Below are 21,902 nucleotides of genomic sequence, written 5' to 3'. Positions count from 1 at the left end.
ATACTTTACCTGATGGCTCTTTCTTGTCATAATACTGGTAGATCCCAATGTCTCTATCTATAGAAAGGAAGAAATAACATTATAGTAAAAAGTTATGGAGAACGAGAAGCCAACAATTATCCGGACATGGGTTCGTCTATTCTAGGGATATGCATGAAATGCAAAGTTTATCAGTCCACTTAGAAAAGAAATACACAAAACTAGAATGGCATGAGGAAAGGAAGGGTAAAGAACTGATGTCAAGGATGACCAACTTTTTCTCTCAAGCTTTCTCTGATATTTTTCACAGGGCACTACCAAAAGGAACTACCACTAAGCAATACCAAATGAAAGTGGCTAGAAGAATTCTGAGCTGTGGCTTTTTTTTTTTTTCTCTGACTTAACTTGAATCCAGAAGGGTATTTGGGGGAAATCTGCAGAAAAGGAAGGATTAAAGGAAGGTGTGGATAAATTATCTGAAGCTTGTTTAGATTCAAAAACCCTTCTGAACCCATTCAAATTCAGATGCTCTGCTGGGGTTACAAAAGCAAAGCCAGGTTTCCTAAATGCTGAAAGAGATTTAACCATGGAATCTGTCCTTGCAGTTGATTTACAGGAGAATAAAGTAACTGTGTCCATTTTCTTCCTATCTGTGAATACCGAAATACTTCTTTCTTTGAGGTAACATTTGCTTCCTTCCATGAAAAATAATCCAAGTTACTAACAAAAGGATACAACTATTTCTAAAGTGGAAGCAGTGCAGGCTGCCCCCTAGTGACTGACTGCTCTGAACTTTCTCAAACTGAAGGATAAAACTTCTCCCCAAAAAGCTATAATTAACTTCTCCAATATAGTTTTTCAAAAGAGTCAATCGTGTATACTTACTGAAGTTCCATTTTTTTCATTATGCCACTAATTGAGACATATAATTTAAAGAGTGCAGTTTATTTCTGTTGGTTATATTGACAGTCTCTAATAAGGAATGCCAGGGAAAGGTCACGGGTCAGGCTCCTAGGATAACGATATTTTATTTCTTGACCTAGGTGAAGATTTCACGGCTATGTTCACTCTTTGATAGTTCAAAACACATCTTTGTAATCTTTACACTTTTCAATATATATATAATACTTCAATAAAGTGAGTGAAAATCGCTCAGTTGTTTTTAACTCTTTGTGACCCCATGGACTATACAGTCCATGGAATTCTCCAGGCCAGAATACTGGAGTGGGTAGTCTTTTCATTCTCCAAGGGATCTTTCCAACCCAGGGATAGAACCCAGGTCTCCCACACCGCAGGCGGATTCTGTACCAGCTGAGCCACAAGGGAAGCCCAAGAATATTGGAATAGGTGGCCTATCCTTTCTCCACGGGATCGTCCCGACCCAGGAATAATAAAAAGATTCTTGAAAAAAAAAAAATCTAAGAACCATATGCATTATTGTACACAGTCAATATCCTCCAATATTCCATCATTTCATGCATCCAAATATTACAACTCTAGAATAGAACTCTGAAGATAACAAGTGGCCATGAATTCTGTGCACAAGTCTGAACCACTGCATTTGGACCAGAGTATGGCTCTTAAAACAAAAGCAGGACAAGGTGGGGATACAGAGAATGAGCCTGACGTGGTGCGTCAGAGCCCGAGCAGGGAGAGAGGGACGTTCATAGGAGCAACGGCCTCGGGTTGGCTGTCAGAGGCTGAATAAAGTGTGGAGGACATCTACACACAGGGGGAGCCCAACAAAGGGTGTCAGAACCTACAAAGATATCCACGCAAGGAAGAGAGTTGCCAAAGAGATAGAAGACTGTCTGCATACAGTGTGATTTTAAATAAATAAAATAAAGATACGGAAGCCCCAGCTCTCCCACTGTGTGAGAAGTACAAATATTAAAAAAAGAGAACATCAGAATGAACCCTGTGGTGATAGATTAGAATTTAAGGTACTGGTGTGAACTGATGGTTTTCAGTATACAGAAGTACAGATGTGAATGTGGATGCAAGTAAGTGTGTATGCATACATACATACATACATACATACCCTAAGCTCTGGCCACTGACACTGCCTGGGAGCAACAACACTCCAAGAGCAATGAGTGTACCTGAAGCAAACCTTGGCTTCTAGAAACCATTCTCCTCCAAAAGGAACCAAGCTCCTTAGAGAACTGGCTGATTCTAGCACTGAGAAAGGGAAGGTATCAATATAATAACAGTCTGATAGATCAGATCTGTTATGCCAGAAAGAATGGAAATGCCTAAGTATTGACAGGGACATGGCACAATGATAAGAGAAGTCAGCTTGCAAGGTGTCCCACTGACCACTCAGGGACAACTTAAACATCAGAATAAATAATCGTACTAATGGATTAAAATCACCGAATAAAATGGTACCTGAGCCTATAGGGACAAATTAAGTTAAAAATATATTTAGGGACTTCCCTGGCATTTCTGCTTTATTGACTACGCGAAAGCCTTCAACTGTGTGGATCACAATAAACTGTGGAAAATTCTGAAAGAGATGGGAATACCAGACCACTGTATGCAGGTCAGGAAGCAACAGTTAGAACTGGACATGGAACAACAGACTGGTTCCAAATAGGAAAAGGAGTCCATCAAAGCTGTATATTGTCACTCTGCTTATTTAACTTATATGCAGAGAACATCATGAGAAACCTTGGGCTTGAAGAAGCACAAGCTGGAATCAAGATTGCTGGGAGAAATATCAATAACCTCAGATATGCAGATGACACCACCCTTATGGCTGAGAGTGAAGAGGAACTAAAGAGTCTCTTGATGAAAGTGAAAGAGGAGAGTGAAAAAGTTGGCTTAAAGCTTAACATTCAGAAAACTAAGATCATGGCATCTGGTCCCATCACCTCATGGGAAATAGATGGGGAGACAGTGGAAACAGTGGCCAACTTTATTTTTGGGGGCTCCAAAATCACTACGGATGGTGACTGCAGCCATGAAATTAAAAGACGCTTACTCCTTGGAAGGAAAGTCATGACCAACCTAGATAGCATATTAAATAGCAGAGACATTACTTTGCCAACAAAGGTCCATCTGGTCAAGGCTATGGTTTCTCCAGTGGTCATGTATGGATGTGAGAGTTGGACTGTGAAGAAAACTGAGCACCAAAAAATTGATGCTTTTGAACTGTGGTGTTGGAGAAGACTCTTACGAGTCCCTTGGACTGCAAGGAGATCCAACCAGTCCATCCTAAAGGAGATCAGTCCTGGGTGTTCATTGGAAGGACTGATGCTAAAGCTGAAACTCCAGTACTTTGGCCACCTCATGCGAAGAGTTGACTCACTGGAAAAGACCCTGATGCTGGGAGGGATTGGGGACAGAAGGAGAAGGGGTGACAGAGGATGAGATGGCTGGATGGCATCACTGACTCGATGGGCATGAGTTTGAGTGAACTCTGGGAGTTGGTGATGGACAGGGAGGCCTGGCGTGCTGCAATTCACAGGGTCGCAAAGAGTTGGACAAAACTGAGCGACTGAACTGAACTGAACTGAACTGAACTGGCAGTCCAGTGGTTAACACTCTGTGCTTCCAATACAAGGGGAACGGGTTCAAACCCTGGTCAGAGAACTAAGAACCCACATGGCAAAATAAATAAGTAAAATAAAAGATCATCACAGACCACTCATGTTTTTAAAAAATATACATATTAAAAATATATTTAAAGTTTAATGAAGAATAAGATATTCACATATTTCCAAGGTAACACCTTACAAAGTATTAATTCTAAAGGAGAAAGTAACTTTGCAGTGGAGTAGCCTAGCAGACACCACCTTAACCAAGTGATCATGAACACTGTCAGTAAAGACACGGATTGGAATTGTGCACTGCATGTTAGGATACACTGAGAATACAGCATTATTCTTCTGTATACTTCCCACCAAACAAGCATAATCTGCACCTACTTATGAGGAAACTTCAAATGTATCTAAATTTAGGGATATACTACAAAGTAAGTGGTATAAAATCTTCAGAAGTGTTGAAGTCACAGAAGTTAAAAAATAAACTTTAAAAAATTAAAAAGTTGAAGGATTTCTTCCAGAATTAGAGACTAAAGAGACAAGATAACTAAATGTAACATAATTCTAAACAACCATTTTCTATAAAAAAGGATAATTGGGGGTTCCCTGGTGGCTCAATGGTAAAGAATCTGCCTACCAATGCAGGAGACATGGGTTTGATTCCTGATCCAGGAACCCACGTGTCATTGAGCGACTAAGCCCATGTGCCGCAACTACTGAGCCTGTGTTCTCGAGCCTGGGAGCCACAACTATAAGCCCATGTGCCCTAGAGCCTGTGCTCTGCAACGAGAAGCCACAGCAATGAGAAGCTGCACAGTGCAGCTACAGAACAGCCCTCTCGTCACAACTAGAGAAAGCCCACACAGCAATGAAGACCCTGCACAACCAAAAAATAAATTAATTGTTTTAAAAAAGGACAATGGGTGAAACTCTTGAGTGTTAGATGGTAGTACTATTATTACCATTAATTTCTTGATTCTGATGGCTATATATGTGACGCTGGACAACACTTTTTCTTTAGGAAACACACACTAAAGTATTTGGGAGTGGTGAGGCATCAGGTTGATAACTTACTCTTAAATGGTTCAAGAAAAAAAATTCTCTGTACTAGCAAGTTTTTGATAAAACTGTGTGATTATTTCAGATTATTTAGAATAACATTTATCAAAAAGATAAGAAACAACAAATGTTGGTGAGGGATGTGGAGAACAGGGAACACTTCAGCACTGCTGGTGGAAATGTAAATCGGTGTATTCACTATGGAAAACAGTAAGCAGGATTCTCAAAAAATTAACAGTAGAAATATCATGTGATCCAGCAACTTCCCCTCTGGGTATTTATCCAAGGAATATAAAAACATTAATTCAAAAAGATATAGGTACCATTATATCATGATCATTGCAGCATTATTTACAATAGCCAAGATCTAGGTACCCATCAACAAATGAATGGATAAAGAAGACGTGGTATATATTCAGAATGGAATTAAGCCATCAAAAGAATGAAATCCTACCATTTGTGACAACTTGAATGGACCTTGAGGGCGTTATGCTAACTGAAACAAGTCAGAGAGAGAGAAATGCCATAGGACTCCACTTACACGCAGAATCTTAAAAGAAAAAAATTAACCACAAGCTCACAGACACAGGGAACAGATTGGTTGCCAAAGTCAGGAGGGTGAAGGGGAGGGTAGATGAAATGGGTGAAGGGGATCAAAAGGCACAAACTTCAGTTATAAAATAAACAAGTCATGGGGATATCATGTACAGCATAGTGACTCCAGTTAATAACAATGTATTACGTATTTTAAAATTGCAAAGAGATAAATATTAAAATTTTCTATCACAGGAAAAAAAATTATAACCACGTATGGTGGTAGATGTTAACCAGACTTACCAAATCATTATGCTGTACGTTAGAAAAACTAACTTAATGTTATAACTCAATTATACCTCAATTCAAAAACTACTTTAAATGTTAAAACATAATGAGAATATGTAAGAGGGTTACGAACTTAGTCTCAATGGCAGCGAAGGCTTCTCTAGGTGACTTAGTAAAGCCGAGCCCTAAAAAAGTAGGATTGCACATGGGTTCAAAAGGAATGTTCCCAGGAAGGAGAACAGAGAAGCCCTGCTGAAGACCCAGTTGGGGCAGATCTTACTGCCTCCTGGGAACTGTGTGCACCACTGTCTTTGGTCATAGCATTCATTTCCTTTTTTTTCTATCATTGTTATGCCTATGTCAATATAATTTGGCTTCTTGATTATAGAAGTAAACTGTTCACTGTATAAAATCAAGAACAACATAGTTTAGTTTCCTGTATTTCCACTCTTCAGAGACAGCTATTCATAACACTCTGTTTTTCTCTTGAGTTTTTTCTGAATACATTCGTTGTTGTTGTTCAGTGGCTCAGTGTCTGACTCTTTCCAACCCCATGAACTGCAGCACGCCAGGCTTCCCTGTTCTCTTATCTCCTGGAGTTTTCTGAATGTGTATTTATTACTAAATAAAAGTTATGCCAAAGAATTGACGCTTTCAAATTGGGGTGCTGGAGGACTCTTGAGAGTCCTTTGGACTGCAAGGAGATCAAACCAGTCAATCCTAAAGGACATCAGTCCTGAATATTCATTGGAAGGACCGATGCTGAAGCTGAAGCTCCAATACTTTAGCCACCTGATGGGAACAGCCAATTCAGTGGAAAACACCCTGATGATGGGAAAGACTGAGTGCAGCAGAAGGGGGTGACAGAAGATGAGTGGTTGGATAGCATCACCGACTCAATGGACATGAGTTTGAGCAAACTTCTGGAGATAGTGAAGGACAGAGAAGCCTGGCATGCTGAAGTCCATGGGGTTGCAAAGAGTTGAACAGCATTTAGCAACTGAATAACAATAACAATTCCTGAAGACACAGCAATATTAAAATTAAGCCAATTGATAACCCTACAGAGGTCTCTAAGTGTCCAAGTGAAAGGAAGAATTGCACTTTAAATCACCTTAAACCAAAAGTTAGAAATGATTAAGCTTACTGAGGAATGTGAGAGACCCATAAGCTTACTGCCTGCAATATGGGAGACTCAGGTTCGATCCCTGGGTTGGGAGGATCCCCTGGAGAAGAGCATGGCAAACTACTCCATTTTTCTGGCCTGAAGAATTCCATGGACATAGGAGTCTGGTCTGCTACAGTTCATGGGGTCACAAAGAGTTGCACATGACTAACATATACACTGAAGAATGCATGTTGAAAGTCAAGATAGGCTGAGAGCTAGGCCTCCTGAGTCAAACAAGTAAGTTGTGACTGTAAAGGAAAGGTTCTTAAAGGAAAAAGTGTTACTCCACTGAACACACAAATGATAAGAAATGATAAGAAACACTTTTATTGGTGATAATGGAGAAAGAGTTGGCAACCTGGACAGATCAGCCATAACATTCCATAAGCCAAAGCCTAATGCAAAACACGGTCCTAACTTCAATTTTATGAAGACTAAGAGAGGTGAAGAAGCTGCAGAAGAAATGTCTAAAGCTAACAGAGGCTGGTTTACAATGTTTAAGGAAAGAAACCATACTCAGAACATAAAAATACAAGGTGAAGTAACAAGTGTATTTGTAGAACCTGCACCAAGTGATCTAGAAGATCTAGCTAAAATAATTAATGAAGTGCTTGTGCTCAGTCGCTCAGTTGGGTCCAGCTCTTTTGCAGCCCCATGGACTATAGCCTGCCAGGCTCCTTTGTCCATGGAATTTCCCAGGCAAGAATACTGGGGTCAATTGCCATTTCCTCCTCCAAGGGATCTTCCTAATCCAGGAATCGAAGCCACATCTCCTGCGTTTCCTGCATTGGCAGGTGGATTCTTTATCACTGAGCCACCTGCTAAGTCCCAATTAATGAAGGTGCCTACGATAAACAACAAATTTTCAATGTAGATAAACGACCTTCTATTGAAAGCAGATGCCATCTAGAAATTACATAGTTAGAGAGGAAAAGTCAATGACTATTTTCAAAGTTTTGAAGGACAGGCTGACTCTCCTGTTAGGGGCTAATGCCGCTGGTGACTTCAAGTAGAAGCCAATGCACAACCAATCCCAGGGCCCTGAAGATTCTGCTACATCCACTCTGATGTGCTCTATAAATGGCTGCAAAGCCTGGATGGCAGCACATCTGTTTATAACATGGCTTACTGAATAATTTAAGCCTACCATTGCGACCTACAGCTCAGAAACCAAGACTTCTTTCAAAATATTACTGTTCATTGACGATGCATCTGGTCACTCAAGAACACTGACAGAAGATGTACAGTTAGATTAATGTTGTTTTTATGATTGCTAGAATAACAATCATTCTGCAGTCCATGGATCAAGGAATAATTTTGACATTCAAGTCTCATGGTTTACAAAAAACAATTCTTAAGACTATAGCTGCCATAAATAGTGATCCATATAATAGATCTGGGCAAATTCAACTGAAAACCTTTTGGGAATTCCCTAGTGGCCCAACAGTTAGGACTCATCACTTTCACTGCTGGGGCCTGGTTTCTATCTCTGGTCCAGGAATTAAGATCCTGTAAGCCATGTGGCATGGCAAAAAAAAAAAAGAAAGAAAGAAAAAAAACTTCTGGAATGGATCCATCATTCTAGTTGTTCAGCTGCAAAGCTGTGTCCAACTTTGCAACTCCATTCTGGACGTCATTAAGAATATTTATATTTCATGGGAAGAGGTAAAAATATCAACATTAACACAGGTTTGGAAAAAGCTGATTCCAACCCTCATGGACAACGTTGAAGAGGTCAAGACTTCAGTAGAGGTAGTAATGTGGTGAAAACAGTAAGAGAACTAGATTTAGAAGTGGAGTCTGAAGATGAGACTGAATTTCATTGCAATCTCATGAGAATACGTTAACACTTAAGGAGATGCTTCTTATGTATGATTAAAGAAAGTGGTTTCTTGAGATAAAATAAGCCTGCTCCTAGTATGGATGCTATGAAGATTACTGAAATGATGACAAGGGATTTAGAGTATTATGTAAACTTAGTTCATAAAAGAGCAGCAGGATTCGAGAGGATTGACACCAGTTTTGAAAGTTTTACTTCAGGTAAAAATGCTAACAAACAGCATTGCATGCTATAGAGAAATCATTTGTGAAAAGTCCATCAATGTGGAGAACTTCACTGTCGTCTTATTTTAAGAAATTACCATAGGCTCTCTTCAGCAACCAAAACTTATCAACAATGAGGCAGGGCCCTCCACCAGCTAAAAGATTAAGACTTGCTTAAAGTTCCTATGATGTTCAGCAGTTTTAGCAATAAAATACTTTTTAATTAAGGTATATACAATGTTTTTAAAGACATAATGTTACTGCACACTAAATAGATTATTATTGTTGTTATCGTTGTTCAGTTGCTAAGTCATGTCCAACTCTTTGCAACCCCACAGACTGCAGCACGCCAGATTTCCCTGGCCTTCGCTATCTCTAAGAGTTTGCTCCAACTCGTGTCCATTGAGTTGGTGATGCTATCTAACCACTTCGTCCTCTGCCATCCTCTTTTCCTTTTATCTTCAACTTTTCCCAGCATCAGGGTCCTTTTCAATAAGTCAGTTCTTCACGTCAGGCGGCCAAAGTATAAGAGCTTCAGCTTCAGCATCAATCCTTCCAATGAGTATTCAGGGTTGATTTCTTATAGGATTGACTGGTTTCATCTCCATGCTGTCCAAGGGACTCTCAAGAGTCTTCTGCAACACCACAGTTCAAAAGCAACAATTCTTCAGCACTCAGCCTTCTTTCTGGTCCAACTCTCACATCTGTACATGACTACTGGAAAAACCATAGTTTTGACCATACGGACCTTTGTCAGCAAAGTGATGTCTCTGCTTTTTAATATGCTATCTAGGTTTGTCATAGTTTTTCTTCCAAAGAGCAATAACCTTTTAATTTCATGGCTGTAGTCACCATTTGCAGTGATTCTGGAGCCCGAGAAAACAAAATCTGTCACTGTTTCCACTGTTTCCCCATCTACTTGCCATGAAGTGATGGGACCTGATGCCATGATCTTAGTTTTTGAATGTTGAGTTTTAAACCAGCTTTTTCACTCTCCTCTTTCATCTTCATCAAGAGGATCTTTAACTTTCTGCCATTAGGTTGGTTCATCTGCATATCTGAGGTTATTGATAGTTCTCCCAGCAATCTTGATTCCAACATGTGCTTCATTCAGCCTAGCATTTTGCATGATGTGCTCTGCACAGAAGTTAAATAAGCAAGGTGACAACATACAGCCTTGACATAGCTCTGAAGTTTTTGCTGTATTTTCTGATTGGAATGTACCCCTCTGTCTCATTTTGCCTAAGTCTCCCTGTTTACGTTTATGTATTAAGGAAATCAGTTATCTTTCCCAGTCGTGAAGGAGTGGTCTTCATAAGAAATGTCCTGTAACATCTCTGGCAGTCCAGTGGCTGACTCCACACTTCCCCTGCAGAGTGCAAGAGTTCAACCACTGGCTGGGGAACTCCAATCCGGCATGCTGCAGTCCTGCACGCAGACATTTTTTTTGTCTTCAGCCAGTATGTCAGTTCCCAGGGAGTGTCCCAGTTGGTTCCTGACTCTCTGGCAGATGCTTTAAGATTAGTAACTGGGTCCCCTTTACCTACAGTCCATATGTTTCTCAATCTTGTGTTTTGTGTGGAACACTCAGATCAACTGAGTTTCCCTGCCTCCCTTCAGGAGTGGGTTTTCTGTCCCCTGCAGTTTTATAATTTTCCTGGATTCATTTCCCACTGGTTTTCAAAGTCAGGTATTTTAGGGGCTTGTCTCTCCTGCGTAGGATCTAGGGGTTGGGATGGCTGATGTGGAACCTGAATCCCTCACAACTGAGAGAGAAGATTTGTACCTTTGTTCTCTCTCCCGGTTGTGGATTGCTGCGGCTGGGATGTGGTTTTTCCTCTTGGCAATACTGTCTGTCTGTCCTACCCATCTCAGTGCTATCCTTTTACCTTTTGTTGTAGAGGCTCTCTTCATCCATGTTCCATATGTACTTAATTAAATTTGTTGTGCCTATGGGAAGAGGTGAGTTCAGGCTCTTCCTATGCTAACATCTCAAACCCTCTCCTAAGAACATTATCCTTAAACTTGCTGTGTGCCCTTTACTATTTCACTTCCACTCCCTTCCTTGTCAGAGCTATACTAAATTCTGTGTTTATAATCTAATGTTCTTTATAGTTCTTCCACATATACTTGTCTCCTGAAACAATACATTGTTTAATTTAGCCACTGTTTTTGAACTTTAAGTGCAAACATATTGTATGTATGCTGCAGCTTACTTTTTAAACTTTTTCCCTGTAACATATTCCTGACATTCATCTATGTTGTTGCATACAGTGTCAACTCATTCATTTTCTCTGTTGCATAAATATATTTATTAATTCTTCTGCTGCTTGACATTTGGATGGTTTCTAGTTAAGGATGAGTACCATTAAGAACATTTTCTTACATGTGTCCCGGTGCACTCAAGTTATCAAGGCTTTCACTATGGTAAATATCTAGGAGTTGAATTACTGATCAGCCTACTTTGCCTACTGTACGAAACTCCAATACTTTGGCCACCTGCTGTGAAGTGCCAACTCATTAGAAAAGACCCTGATGCTGGGAAAGATTGAAGGCAGGAGGAGAAGGGGACGACAGAGGACAAGGCGGCTGGATGGCATCACTGACTCAATGGATGTGAGTTTGAGCAAGCTCTGAGAGACGGTGAAGGACAGGGAAGCCTGGCAAGCTGCAGTCCGTGGGGTCGCAAAGAGTCAGACACGACTGAGCAACTGAACAACAACAACAGGGCAAAACAGGTAATGCCAAATTATTTCCTAAAACGGTTGGACCAACTCATACTTTCATCAGCAGTGAAATAAGTTTCTTCCCCTGTTTTTTTTCCCCCAATTTCTTTTACTCATTTGAATTAAAAATTTTTTTCTGCTACATACTTTTACTTTCCAAAAAATTAATATAATTTTCAACTGTTTCCTGAAACATCTATATTTCATTTCTTGCTGCTTATATTTAAAAGTGAGGCACTAAAAAGCTGATTAAAAGCTCAATATACATGAACAGGGCTTGCCAACAGTGGGTTTCACTGACCACTCAGGGATCTGGGTGTTTCACTAGAAGACCACGTTAAATATCAATGTAAATAGGCCTTCCTTCTGGGGCCAAGTAGTCTCTCCAGAGAGGACTCCCTCAACTTCTTCCTTCTGTGACATTCTGAGGTTAAGATTAATTTGATTCTAAGGGATTAAGAATATTCCTATGTAGGCTTTCATTTCAGTTTTCTCTGTTTTCAGTTCAGCACCTCTCCCCTATCTTTTTCCATTGCAGCTAGTTTTGAACTTCCCAAAATCAAATATTTCCAGTGTCTCACTACTTCTTACATAGATTTTCAAGTCTCTTTCTGATCACCTCATGCCACAGTCTCATCCTTTTGCATTATCTGACTCCTCAAATTTCTGTACCTCTCAAGACTTTTGAAACCCAAGTTTGCTGTCAGTGGAATTTTCTGTAGACATCTGATATTCAGATTTTTGAGCTTTGGTAACTTCTCTATGCCTTCCAAAAACAACTCAACAGCAATTGTCTCCTTTCCTAGTCATTTAGTCCTTGTGGGTTTACACCTTTATTAGAGTAATTCATTTACTCTCATTTTAGAAGAATCTTGGGAGGAAGCAAGTGTGTGTTAAGTCCACTTTAACTGGAAATTCTTTCCTTACATATTTTAAGCACATTAAATGTAATGAAATTATAATGACAGCATCTGTAGTTCTATATTTGTTATAAATAAACAATGCTTTGCAAGGTAAACCGTTTTCTTAGAAATGATGCTGAAGACATTTAAATACATATGTCCTCCTAAATACAAGAGTTGCTTTAGATTTTCAAAAGGAAAAGATTTTTTAAAAGATGTTTCCTAATGATATATACTTCATCCTCAAATACTAATAAACATTGTTAAAACAGATTTACATTACTCCCTTCCCGAAAAAATGTAAAATGCAAAAAACAAGGATACAATTGTACATATGAGCTGTATGTTTGAAATACTCCTTTTATATCAAACAGAAATGCATTTACCATTTGCAAGCCTGTAAATATTTATGAATATAAACATGTTATTATGAACAATCTCAGGGAAAAAAGCTAGAAAATCTTACATATATCTTAAGAGGAAATAGATATTAGATTGATAAAATTAATGTTTTAAACAGAAAATGTAACTCAAGTTGAAAAAAAATAAGTTAATTAGAGTTAACTAAAAGAAATTCCTTTCCACCAGCCCATTTTTCATTAAGTATAAAGAAAATGGTGCAGTTTCACGGAGAATCTAGGCTCTAACCTTTGCTATTAGGTATTTATATTGTTGTAACTTATATTTGAAAAATATTTAAATTAATCCAGTTTATTTACCGCCAATGTGTAAGGTATTCTTCAAAGACCACAGGTGTAGTTCAGTCAAGCAGAATGACATCTGATGGCAGAAGGAATCTCTATCCTGTTTAAAAAATAATTAAGAAGAGGTGTCAATTAATTATCTTCTATTGCCAATAAAATCAAGATCCCTTAGAAATAATAAGAAGAATCATTTGTCACTACTGATATTTGAGATATGGATCATCAGAATAAACACAATTTAATATATCCTTAGTTAACCATCCATAAATAAATGGAAAAAAAATCATTTTCCTAGATTTAGTACATCATCACATTGAGAAACATAGTAAGAAGAATATATATATATTTGGGTTTCCAATAATATATGATTTTTACAACTCAGTATATTTAGAATTATTTAGTATTTAAAGGAAAAGAAATATCTGCTAGATAGTTATTAAGTACAAAAATATTCTGTGGTGCATTTTTAATATAAAAAGCAAATATTTGCAATCTTTCACATGCAAACAGGCTAATTAAAATGGAATTCCCAAGATAAATGGTATATAGTTACTATTATAGGAAACATATTTACTTAGATGTAAACTCTGTGAAACCACATTAGCATTCAAATTAATTTGTTCATCTGCATGTCATGATAGATCCAGATATTCTATACTACATTCATTTTTTTAAAAAGATAGCAAAACTTTACATCTTATATTTCCTCCCAGTTCTAACAGCAGGGCCTAGTGATGGATATTATTTATACTTAAAAAAAATTAATTAGCGCTTCATTAATTTTGACTAATTGGAGGAAGGCCAATCTGGAAAAAAAAAAGAAAAGTAACATTTTACAAATATTTGAAAGGAATTTAAGTAACTTTCCAATGTTTGCTTGGAAATACATGTAAGTATTATACTACATGTAAATTTTCCTGTATATTAGAAATGCATAAACTGTTGACATTTTCTTTATACAGATCATAAAAAGAACTGTTATTTCCAACAAACTTCTGAATATTTTGTGACATCTACTATATGAAAATAATAGCTTGAAAAATATTTTATGACATTTATTACATGGAGAAAAAAGCTCTCAGCTTCTTTAACATTAGGAGTGACTAAAAATATTTCCCCATACTATTTATGAATGATAATCCAAAATAATTTTAGACACAATACAGACTTTGTTAGTCTTTTTACCTTTACTTTTGACCTCAATGCACTTACAATCATCAAGATTCAGATGCATGTTCAACTAATGACACACAGTTACTAATTATTGAAATGGCAGAGTAATCAATTTCACAGTATAACAGAAGGGCTCAAGCCTGCTTGGAACAGCAGGGCACTGAGAAAGCTACTGAGAAATTATAAAATGTTCACAGGACCTCAGAGAAGCAAAGGATTTCACTAGTTAAAATGATGATGATAGCAGCATATAATACTATGGACCTACCTGTGACAAGCATTCTTCTAAAATTTTACAGATATTAACTCAAATATGTAACTCCTTGAAGTAGTATCACTATTAATCCTAAAATGAGGTAACTAAGACACAGAAAAGACATATAGCCAGCAGGTAGTAGAGGCGGGCTTTCAATCTAAACGGACAGGTTTTCAGACTCTGCCCGCAACGACAGGACACTCACTGTACTGGGGTACACAGAAGTGTAGGGAGTGTATACACAGTAGTTTGAGTAAAACAACAGTGTTAGATCAAGAGGCATGGCAGAAAACAATAGAAAAATGAAGTTGAAAAGAGTAGCGAAAAACAGGCTATAATAAATAGTAAATTTTGGATTGATCTGAATTCACTTTCTTCCTTGTACTAAAGTGCCTTAAAAGTTTAGAGATGAAACAAAAGACCCTTCGACCTCCAGATACGGTATTCTAACCAGAAGATGGCTGCCACAATAGACATGGGGTAAGAGAGCTAGTGGGCTCATTACCATGAAGGATGCAGTTCCTTACTAGCAGGCAATAGAGAAAAAGGGATATTAAAACTAACCTGTATTTTTCAATTCAACTATTATCTTTCTGAGTTGTCACCTGGGAGTGACTAGAGAGGCTGCCATTATTCAAAATATTTCCAAAGCTATGTTCTTTGAAATTGCTTTGAGTCAGTTTCATGAGACTTATTCAGAATTATCATAGTTGTACTTTTTTAAGACTAAAATACTTACTATATTAGAATATGTAAACCACACCTTTGTCATTCAGATAGGTGAGGCCTGGAATATTGAAGAATCAATTAATGAATGGGATTTCTGGCAGTCCAATAGTTAAGAATCCGAGTTCCCAATATAAGGGACATGGGTTCAATCTCTGGTCAGGGAACTAAGATTCTGCATGCGTCATGGCACCACCTAAGAATCAATTAATAAATTAAATAAATTTCATACTTATTAAACTTAATATGTGGACTCTAGACTCTTAACTACCTGGCTTCTTATTCTAACCTCTCACACACACGTACATATGTGCTCAGTGCTCAGTCATGCCTGACTCTTTGCAATCCTATGGACTGTAGCCTGCCAGACTCCTCTGTCCATGGAATTTTCCAGACAAGAATACTGGAGTGGGTTGCCATTTCCTACTCCAGGGAACCTTCCTGACCCAGGGATCAAACTCAAGTCTCCTGTGTCTCCTGAATTGCAGGTGGATTCTTTTACTGCTGAGCCACTAGGGAAATTCTCTAACTTCTCAGGTTACCCACTAATTTGCATAAATTACTTAACTTCTCTAAGTTTCCCCAAACATATAATGGGTATAATAAAGTACCTACCACAGGACTATTTTGAGGGTACCTTTATTTACTTACCTTAATATTGCTGCTGTAGTATCTGCTGCTATTACTCAAATGTCTAGCACCATGTAAATTTATATGGAAAAACAAAGAAGTATTAAACATGATCTTAAAGGTCCATATAGTGAAAGCTATGTTTTTCTCAGTACTCAGGCAGAGATGTGAGAGTTGGACCATGAAGAAAGCTGAGTGCCAAAGAACTGATGTTTTTAAATTGGTGTTGAAGGAGACTCTTGAGAGTCCCCTGGACTGCAAGGAGATCAAACCAGTCAATCGTAAAGGAAATCAAACCTGAATATTAATTGGAAGGACTGATGCTAAAGCTGAAGCTCCAACACTCTGGCCACCTGATGCAAAGAACTGACTCCTTAGAAAAGACCCTGATGCTGGGAAAGACTGACAGCAGGAGGAGAAGGGGATGACAGAGGATGAGATGGTTGGATGGCATCACCAACTTGAGTTTGAGCAAGTTCCAGGAGTTGGTGATGGACAGGGAAGCCTGGCATGCTGCAGTCCATGGGGTTGCAAAGAGTCGGATACAACTGAGTGACTGAACTGAACTACCTTACATAGGGAGAAATGAATGAACGACTTAGTACAAGAGGGATTTTATAATGGAAAAGTACCTATATGTGGAGAAGCTTCTACACCAGAGGAAGTATTGAATTAGGCCATGCAAATGGATTAATATTTCACTAGGAACAGGGAAGAAAAGATATGATGAAACAGGCACATACTTTCTTAGACACTGAGCACTAAAGTCATAACTTGTAGACTATACTAGAAAATAAAAGCACACTTCAATTTAGTGTTTATTTAGATACCAATAATGAGAATTTATGAATTCTAACTAAGGCTGAAGTTTAGCTGTTAGTAGCTACATAATAAGGTTTCATCATGCAAATTAGAGATAAAATTTTAGCCAAAAACAGAAGGCCACACTTTTACTTACATATCAAAAGACGACTACACTTGTAAGTCTACTTTTCAGTTTAAGTCAATCAGTAATAAAGATTCTGTCAAAACATTCCCCTGAGACTTCCCTTGTGGTCCAGTGGTTAAGAGTCTGCATGCCAAAGGAGAGGACATGCGTTCAAATCCCCAGTCTGAGAGGATCCCACTTGCCACAGAGTGGCTGGACCCACCCGCATCATAACTCCTGAGTCCTTGCACCTAGTTGTGATTTGCAAAAGAGAAGCCACCATAAAGAGGAGACTGTGCACCCCAACGAAGACTAGCCCCTGCTCACTGCAACTGGAGAAGCCTGAGCAGCAACAAAGACCCAGCACAGCCATAAATAAATAAGAAACATTCCCCTGATGACAGAAATGAAGAGTCAACCACAGCTCCTTTTTAATCCATACTAGCTATTATTTATAAGAGGTAGAGAAGCTTTTAACTTGAAAACCCACAGGTCCACTGCATGCTGCTGCTGCTAAATCGCTTCAGTCGTGTCCGACTCTGTGAGACCCCATAGACAGCAGCCCACCAGGCTCCACCGTCCCTGGGATTCTCGAGGCAAGAACACTGGAGTGGGCTGTCATTTCCTTCTCCAATGCAGGAAAGTGAAAAGTGAGAGTGAAGTTGCTCAGTTGTGTTCGAGTCTTCGTGACCCCATGGACTGCAGCCTACCAGGATCCTCCATCCATGGGATTTTTCCAGGCAAGAGTAGTGGAGTGGGTGGTCCACTGCGTATCTTTACTAAATTTGAAAATCCTAAACTGCTCGGAAATTATGGAGGAGAATAAGCAAAATGATGTCTGTAGACATCACAGAATGTCAAGTACAAAGCCTTGACTCTTTGCATTTGGACTTAAGGGGAAATTCTGAGACTAGCACAGTGTAGAGCCTTTGATCTGGACTTGAAAACAGGATTCATTTGTAGTTTCACTGGGGGTGGGAGGACTGAGAAAACTGTACAAGTTGTTTCTAAAAATGCTCTGATATATAAACAATATTGCTCCAGTTTCCCACAAAAAAAGAATAGGACAAAGCGGAGAGAGACATTCTACTTAGAACTACTTTAAGGCCCCTGGAATATTTGGTTTAAGGGTCACGAAGTGGCCACAGGGGTGGGTGCCCAGTAGAACATAAGTAGGACTGGCAGCCCTTGACATTACTGTACTCAGAGTGGTGATTTCCAGACAAAGCAGGATCCACACCCAGCAAAAGCAGACATGGTGGCAGCAGTAATGTGTTGATGCAGCAGGCGTGGCAGGTGAGGTGAGAAGAAAATGGCTAGTGCCCATCAGTAAATGATTGGACTTATTTATGAATACATGTGACAACTAACTCTTGCAGGTTCCCCAAAATATGTCTAATGAGGGAGGAGGCTTTGCAGGGTCATGCATTAGCGGGCAGGCAAAAGATAGCCAAATGTAGCTTATTCATCCTTATTTTCCTCTGAACTTCAAATATCCGCTAATAAGACCATATAAAATTAAAAAGAATTAATATGGTAAATTTTTTTAATATTTGTAAAAATCCATTGTTACTAGATAGACATGGTGGGAGGAGACCAAATCAACATCCTTTCTAGTCCTCAACATGTCTTGCCATCTTTAAACTGTGCAGGTTTTTTCAAACACTCAGAACCTTTAAAGGTCTAGCATCTTACTCAAGAATGCCACCAGTTAAAAAGAATGCTGTAATTTCCATGTTTGAAAAATCTGCCTGAAGGAAGCAGTCAAGACTGAGCTCGTATCATTCAAATAGTGTATCAGTGCATAAACAGTGGTTTTTGAAGGAAGAAAGAAAAGAATTTCAGAAGAATTCTGGTTTCAGCATTCTGAGAGGGGATGTGGCCAAAGTTTTAAAAGGCAGTGAAACAGAGAGTGCCTAACAAAGTGGAGAAATACTGCCCTACTCAGCGCCCCTGTGCATTTCTCTAGGGATAAAACCCAATACACAGGACTTAGATTGAAACCTAAAGTAGTTATATAGGGAAAAATGAATAAAACAATGAATGACTAAAAATACAGCAAATTTTCTTAATATTGACTGGGAAAAAGAATTATCCAAGTGAAAAGAACAGCAGAAGGGAAAAGCCAAACAAGAAAAATTGTCTAATAATTTTTCATTTATTTTTAAATATCTTTTTATTTTCTGTTTAATGTTATAAGGTGGTTGATGACAGGCTCAGATGTCTCAGAAGGTCATTCTGAACTCAAATGTCCAGTCTTCATGACAGAATAAGAAGCATGATTTCAACTGAACTTGATTTAAATCTCAATTGTTCTCCTGTAAGGGGGAGAATCTATGATAGCCAAATTCTGAGGATAAAAAAATGAGAGGATCTTAGAGAACCTTTCTCACTTTCTAGTTACATCTTCAAAAGGTTTAAAGCCTTCTTTCCAAAACAGATCACAGTATAATAAATACTTGTCTTAAGATTGTGAGTGTGTGCTAATTTACCTCAGTAGTGCCCAACTCTATGTGACCCTATGGACTGCCACTAAATCAATCTGCAGAATCTCTGTCTTCCCTGGTTTCTTAGGTCAGCTATTTTGACTACTTTGGAAAGGAAAGGAAGCCTGAGGGTAAATAAAACCCTAATATAAAACACAATGGAAAAGAAAAATAAACCAAGAGAAGACACTGCTGCAATTTAACAAAGACAGATGATACCATGGGCTAACAAGACATTTAAAATTAAATGTATGTTAGCAAAATACCCTAAAGAGCCTAAGGAAATCTTTCTTGGGCATAAAGTTAGAACATGTTATTTATTATCAACAGACTTTCTGAGGATTATCTAGTCACCAATTTAAAATGTACAAAATTATAGACAATTAAATAGCACAAGTTTAAAATAAACCACTAGTTGAGTTAGGTATTCTAGTCATCATTAGGTAATTTCAAAATTACCTAAAATATAGTGTATTCCCCCATAATTCCTTGTCTATTGCCATCTACACAGAATTATATTAATTATCTGTTACCCATACACATAAACATATTTAATCAATGTCACATTATCAGAAATAAAGATATTTGAAATATTCAACACTGAACCAAACAATTAGACAATAATAAAGTTTATGTAAAAGAGCAGAGGAGTCTCAAAGAGACTTCAAACTTAGGTTGAATTTATTCAAACAAAAGACTGGCGTATTGGGAACACTGGGTCATCTGTACCTCAGAGAGTCCTATGATATCTAGTTATTAATTAAATATCACGAAAGCTTTGAGCACCTTAGGTGTCTGACATTTTACTATGAGTCACAGATACAGGTATTTATAAAACAGGGTCCCTACTATCAAATAGCTAAAATCTAGCATAGCAGATAAAATAATCACAGAAACAGTAATATGAAGTTCGTGATTAATGCAAATTTAGCAACATAAACAAAGGGCTATAAGCATTCAGTAGATGTTCTAGTTGGATAATAAAGAAACGTTCTTATAAAGTAGGAAGACATTTGAAGATAGTTAAGACTTTGATAAAGAGAGAGAAAAAAGATGAAACAATATACAAAAACATAAATTAGACAAAAGATGCAAGGCATATTTAAGGAGTAGTCAGAAAGTGGTTTGATGCACAAATAGAAGAGATAAATCAGTTCCATAATAAGTAAGTTTTGTTGTGTTTTTTTTACTAAGTAAGTTTTTAAATGCCAAACTTAGGAATTAGGACTTCCTATATTTTGGTAAGTTTCTACTGAAGAATAATGAATAGTTTCTGATCTGGTAAGGTAATTTAGAAAGGAGAATCAACAGATCAGAACTGCTGTAAGATTAACTTTGTGAATGGGAATATTGGAGGGATTTTTTTATACAACTGATCTATATAAGAATAAACACAACACCACCAATATTTAGCAACAAGGGCTTGTTGGGATGCTGGCAGTTGGAATGTAAATAAAGCATCAGATTCAAGTGATCATTTGAAGAAAGTATCAAAGGTGTATGGGAACTGATCAATTGTAGAAGTGAGGAAAAAGGAAGAATCCAGAGTGACCACCATGATATGGGGATCTGCTTACTGTACAGACATGACCCTTGCCTTGAACATGACTCTACTGAGCAGCACAGCTCCATCATCATGTGTGGGTAAAAGAGGACCAGTGCATTCTGTTCACAACGAATGACTCAACTAATTCAACCAACAACCTCCATTTTCCTAGCCACTGACCTGGCCATAGGCCTAAGCCACTGAAGGAAAGCCCAGAAGAAAAATAAAGTCGAGGATAGGTATTTTGGGAATTCTCCAACACAGAGACAATGGGAAACACAGAGTGAGGTGATACCGAGCCAGAAGGGCATGGAGGAGAAAACGATGTGTGTGTTTAAATGGTTGTATAGTGATCAAACCTGTTGCTTCTGAATTTTAATATAGAGATGACCTCATTATGGTTTAATGAGAAGTAGTTTTATCAAGGACACAAAGATTAAGTCTTCTAAAGAAGGTGTGGTTCTACTGCTCTAAATGCTGGGCTCTGAGCCCAAAATGCCTCAATTCTAATCCGGCTATAATAAACTTATCCCAAATCATTCAACCTCTCTGTCTCAATTTCTCCACCTACAAAAACAGAGATAATGATACTGACCTACATTTCTAAGAACACTGTAAAGATTAATTCTGTACAATGCTTTGAAGATGAAAAGTACTGAACATTATTAGTGGGTATTACATAACTAATTGCTTGTAACACTGAAAATTTCATCCTAAAATTTTACTCAAACAGTAGTTATCAAATAAATGTCCTAGTTCCCTTAGTAACATTTATCTCCAAATGTTACTAAATTATTATTTTAAATGTATCTAGTTTTTTTTACATTATATCATGTTATCTCATAGTATATAAAGATCTAGATCACTCCAGAAATCTAGAACACTTTTTCAACCTAAATAATCAGGACATATTTATCTGAAAATTAGCATCTATTTAGACTAGTCAATAAATACTAAAAGGTAATAAATACTTCAAGTTACAAAATTTTAATTTAATAAATAACACTAAGCAATCAAATGGCAGAAGCAAAAGCACAAAGCAGTATGCTGAAAACACTGTCTATCATGTCCTTATTTTTATAAGTTACAGAACCTAAAAGCATACAAAAACCTATCTTCGTACAAAAAATGAAGATTGAAACTTTTAAATCCATTAGACACTCTGTGTCTTTTGTGTCTTCTTGGGTTTTAAAATTATAATCATAA

The 21,902-nt window shown here is 37.9% G+C and overlaps 1 protein-coding gene across 1 annotated transcript in view; it reads right to left on the bottom strand.

Annotated features, from left to right (window-relative positions):
• Nucleotides 1-21,902, bottom strand: part of WDPCP (WD repeat containing planar cell polarity effector) — a 296,203-nt gene that overhangs the window by 189,290 nt on the left and 85,011 nt on the right. The window contains exons 3-4 of the mRNA XM_061156106.1: nt 12,967-13,051; nt 10-57 (exon numbers count right to left, since the gene is read on the bottom strand). Coding sequence (XP_061012089.1) covers nt 10-57; nt 12,967-13,051 — 133 coding nt within the window. The remainder of the gene's footprint in view (nt 1-9; nt 58-12,966; nt 13,052-21,902) is intronic.

Source organism: Dama dama, chromosome 11 (genome assembly GCF_033118175.1).
Source record: "Dama dama isolate Ldn47 chromosome 11, ASM3311817v1, whole genome shotgun sequence".
NCBI lineage: Eukaryota > Metazoa > Chordata > Mammalia > Artiodactyla > Cervidae > Dama > Dama dama.
This window is presented reverse-complemented; position numbering and strand designations above follow the sequence as displayed.